At 40.3% G+C, this 5,000-nt stretch overlaps 1 protein-coding gene across 1 annotated transcript in view; it reads left to right on the top strand.

Annotated features, from left to right (window-relative positions):
- Positions 1-2,468: 2,468 nt before the first annotated feature.
- The window catches only part of LOC122251957 (retinoid X receptor ultraspiracle), a gene marked incomplete at its 5' end in the record, with an annotated part of 10,788 nt that continues 8,256 nt past the window's right edge, over positions 2,469-5,000 (top strand). The window contains 1 exon segment of the mRNA XM_086534998.1: positions 2,469-2,598. Coding sequence (XP_086391124.1) covers positions 2,469-2,598 — 130 coding nt within the window.

The raw sequence follows: 5,000 nt of genomic DNA, 5'->3' as shown, positions 1-5,000 counted from the left end.
TGTGTGTGTGTGTGTGGAGGAAGGGGAGACGGGAGGGAGGGAGGAAGGAAGAGAGGGAGGGGAAGGAAGTAGAAAGGAGGGTGGGAGGGGGGAGGAATGGAGGGAAGCGAGGAGGGAGGGAGGGGAGAGGGGGGGAGGGAGGGAGGAAGAAGGGAAAGAGGGGGAAGGGGAGAGGGGAGGGAGGGAGGGACGAAGAAAGGAAGGATAGGAGCAAGGATAAAAGAAAGAAAGAAGGAGGAAGGAAGAGAGTGACTGAATCTAGAGACAGAGAGGGAAGGAAGGAGGGAGGAGGGAGGGAGAGAGTGACTGAATCTAGAGACAGAGAGGGAAGGAAGTAAGGAAGGAAGGAAGGAAGGAGGGAGATGGAAGGAGGGAGGGAGGGAGGGCCAGGGAAGAGAATAGGGATCGTCATGGGCATGTGCTTGTGGAATGTTGGGTTGGGTTGCATCAGGCGATGGCGGTGCCCGGCGCTCGCAATGTCAGGCAGCCAGGCGGTCGGTCGGTCTGTCTGTCGGTCTGTCTGTCGCGCTGACTCTCTTCAGTCGTAGGCTTTCTTCTTCCTCTGCCGCCGCCTTCTTCATCTTGTTTTTCTTGTTGTTGTTGTTGTTGTTGTTCTCGTTGTTCTCTGTCTCCGTCTCCTTCATCTTCTTTGTTCTTCTTATTTTTTTCTTCTTCTTCTTCGTCACCTTCTTTAACATTTTTTTCTTCTCCTTCTTCTTCATCTTCTTTTTCTTCCTCTTTTTCTTCTTCTTCTTCTTCTTCTTCTTCTCTTTATCCTTGTCCTTCTCCTTCTTCTTCATCATCATCTTCTTTTTCGTCTTCCTCTTCATCTTCTTTTATATTCTTCTTCTCCTTGTCCTTCTACGTCATCTCTTTCACCTTCTCCTTCTCCTTCTCCTTCTCCTTCTCCATAATTCGTTTATATACACATTAAAGTGTCTAAAAATATTAATGAAAAATTGATCTTGATTCCCTTTCGGAGGAAGAATTTCAGAATTTAAGAATTTAAGAGGAAAATTATAATAAACAAACGGCTCATGCCAATCGGTAGTCGCGGATTAAAAAGAATAAATTAAGTCATTTCGCTTTCGTAAATTTGAAGATCCGCGAAAAAAAAAATCCAACGTTGATTCGTGTTATGGTAGAAGCTTTTAATATTTAATAAGATGTTTGGTGATTTAGCAGTTCTCTGGAGACGTGGAAGGGAAATCATTGACGTGATTATCTTTGGGGATTTATTTATATTGGTGTTTGATACATTCGGTTGTTTATGTGTTTTTTTTTTTTTTTTTATTGGTCACTGGGCTAGGAGGTGTGTGTCTTGTTTATGTATGTATGTATGTATTTGCATATTTATTCGGGGGTGTATTTGGCTGAATTTTGTATTTGTTTGGATTTTTTTTTCTGTTGTGAGGGAAAAGGATTTTGTGATGTTGAATTGTGATTTTTAGGATTCGGTTTCCATTATTTTTTTATTTTTGTTTTTGTTTTTGGGCCCGTTTATGTTTGTATTTGTTTTCGCTTTTATTTATTTTATTTATTTATTTATTTTTTATCGGACGGGTCTTGAGGAAAACTAATCATGATTTACCGAGGCGGATTATGAGGAATTCCTAATGAGTTCAGCTCATAACTGTCGCGCTTCGCCTCCAGAAAATGATCAGTCACCGCGGTTCTATGCCTTCGAAGGTCGTAAATTAAATTGATAAATGAGAAAAAAAATTAATCATGGGGAGGGTACTTTGCACGTTTAGTGGAGCAGAGTTGAGATGGAGGGAGGGAGAGGTATATGGATAGATAGAGTGAGAGGGAGAATCAGATGGTTAGGAGGTGGGGGGGAGGGGGGAGGGGTGAAAAGAGAGGGAGAGAAAGGGAAAAAAAGGAGGAATGAGAGTTGAGAAGGAGAGAGAGAGAGAGAGAGAGAGAGAGAGAGAGAGAGAGAGAGAGAGAGAGAGAGAGAGAGAGAGAGAGAGAGAGAGAGAGAGAGAGAGAAGAGAGAGAGTGAGAAGAGAGAGAAGAGAGAGAGTGAGAAGAGAGAGAGAGAGAAAGAGAGGGAGAGAGAAAGAGAGGGAGAGAGAGAGAGAGAGAGAGAGACAGAGACAGAGACAGAGACAGAGACAGAGACAGAGACAGAGACAGAGACAGAGACAGAGAGAGAGAGAGAGAGAGAGAGAGAGAGAGAGAGAGAGAGAGAGAGCCTATTAGTGTCTTTTTTTTTTTTATCTTCGTCGATTTATTTACCTCGTAATGTCATAAATATGAAGATACGGTTTGAAATTGGAAATTACTTGGCTCGGTTCTACAATATTTATAAGAGAGGAATACTTGCTACTAATATATTTATGCATTGATGTGTAAATGTCCTAAACCTAATTTATTAAGGAAACGCTGGAATATCCTAAACTTACATCAATAAGGAATTTTTAGAATGATAGAACTAATGCCTCATTTTCCTCATTTCATTTCAGGCTTGGATATTGGCATGTCAGGGTCACTCGATCGGCAGTCACCGCTGAACGTGACTCCAGACACTGCCCCCCTCCTGTCCCCCTCCCCCTCCAGTTACTCCAACACCAATGGTGGACCGGCGTCGCCCAGGTGAGACAGGACTCCTCTGCCCTTTTGGGAGTTCCGTTTTTTTACCGTTTTCCTTTTTTTTTTTTTTTTTACAATGGGGACTTTTTGGGTTTAATGAGTTACAGGTACGCTTATATACGGAGATGTTTGAGTGTGTGTGGATGTAGGTACAGAGGATTTTTTTTTTTTTTGGTTTGTGTTTGTTTGTGTGTGTGTGTGTGTGTGTGTGTGTGTGTGTGTGTGTGTGTGTGTGTGTGTGTGTGTGTGCATATGTGTGTGTGTGTGTGTGTGTGCGCGCGCGTGTGTGTGTGTGTGTGTGTGTGTGTGCGGACCTGCATGTGTGTGTGTGCGTGTGTGTGTGTGTGTGTGTGTGTGTGTGTGTGTGTGTGTGTGTGTGTGTGTGTGTGTGTGTGTGTGTACGTGTGTATGTGTGTGTGCGGACCTGCATGTGTGTGTGTGTTGTGTTTCCCTGTGCGTGCGTGTGCGAATTCTTGTGTGTGTGCATGTGTGTGCAGACCCGTGTGTGTGTATGCGTGTGTGTGTGTGTGTGCGTGTTTTATATCCACATTTGAAATTCTGTCCTGATGATTTTGATTACTGCAGATTTTTTTTTACTAACCACAAATATTGAAACCACACCTTTTTTATTGGCAATTAGTTCAAACCCCTTCATTATTTTGATGGGACAACTGACGCATTTTGTTAGCATTTGTGAAAGCACAAACTCACTCACTTTTTCCATGAAGCAATATAACAGAAGACCAATTTTGCAACTAGACATAGTAAATTAACTCAAGACTTTATTCATCATCTGCATTTAGGACACACCACTAGCATACACCAAAAGCATACAGGGAAATTCTGTCTTGGGTTGAATGCTAAAGGAAAAAAAAAAAAAAAAAAAAAAAAAAAAACTGGGAAATTGCAGAAGACCAAAAAAGATGCTAAGCTGCAGATGATAACAGATTTTGTCTGTATGTTACAGCTTCTGCTCCCTACAACCGTTAGAGGGCAGCTGTACGTCATCCATGTAAGCTTCATTCTACCCTTTGCAATGACATATTCATGTGGCATAACCCTTTCTTCGGAGTAAAGGCGTTTCGGGATGCGGGGCGTGTTGGCTTTTTTTTTTTTTTTTTTTTTTTTTTTTTTTTTTTTTTTTTTTTTTTTTTGGTGGGGGTGGGGGTGAGACGGAAGGATTTCATGAGGTTGGGTATTCAGGGTCATTATGCTCTGTTTTTTTTGTGTTTTTTTTCGGGGTGGGGGGGGGGTGGGGGGGAGTGAGGGGAATGCGATGTGACGGAAGGATTTCATGAGGCTAGGTATTCAGGGTTATTTTGTATGTTTTGTGTACTTTTTTGTATTTTTGACGTCATGGATTGTGTAGGTGGTGGTGTCATGGGGTCGGGGTCGAGGCTTGTGTGTGTGTTCATTAATAACATTTGTTGCTGGGATGTGCTTTTTTATAGCTTTTTGCACTTATTTATTGAGGTTAGTTTGATGGGAATGAGGTGTTCTCTTTCCGTGGGACAACATTTGCAAGGGTGGGAGGTCAGCTGATGTTTGATGTTCCAAGGGAGAGGTCATTTGACATCATTTTATAGGATGCCTTTCAGAAACGTCAGGCAGCTGGGATATGAAGTCACTTGCCTAGGAGATTTTAGGTGTTGGGGTGAGGGGGGAGGGGGGGAGGTTTCTAGTTTAGGTGTTCAGCCCTTGTGTTGTTGTTGTTGTTTTTTTGAGGATATAATGACACTGTGGATCTTGATTCTTGTGTACGTCGTAACTGGAATCTGTTGGAGGCATACTGCAGTTAAATCGTAGAGCAGATTATAGGTGTTCTGCATGTATTGTATACTGTAATATTTTCCTTAAATGTATATATATATATATATATATATATATATATATATATATATATATATATATATATAAATATCCATATCCATATATATATATACGTATATATGTGTATATACATACATATATATATATATATATATATATATATATATATATATATATATATATATATATATATATATATATATATATATATATATATATATATATATATATGATATTTTTTTAATGTAAAACCCTGAAATATATGTTGTCATCCTTAATAAACATTTCTTATATAAAGATTACCCAGACCTTTGCAGGAGATGAAATAAATCAATACTCTATTGAAGAATGTTTAAACAGGGGAACAAACTCCCCCATATACCACTATAATGACCCATAAAATTATCCCAAGGCATCGGTGTCTCGAAAACTCTTTTCACTTAAGATTTCTTCCACTTAAGCAGAGAATGGTTTAGTGTTTGCATCCAGCATTTTTTTCCCCCGTGTTGTATTTTTCACTTCGCTCGTACTTGCATTGTTGATGTGGAAGACTTTGAGTGGAAGTATGAGTTCGT

Source organism: Penaeus japonicus, unplaced genomic scaffold (assembly GCF_977035675.1).
Source record: "Penaeus japonicus unplaced genomic scaffold, GWHDUDI00000001_assembly GWHDUDI00000042, whole genome shotgun sequence".
Taxonomy (NCBI): domain Eukaryota; kingdom Metazoa; phylum Arthropoda; class Malacostraca; order Decapoda; family Penaeidae; genus Penaeus; species Penaeus japonicus.
This window is presented reverse-complemented; position numbering and strand designations above follow the sequence as displayed.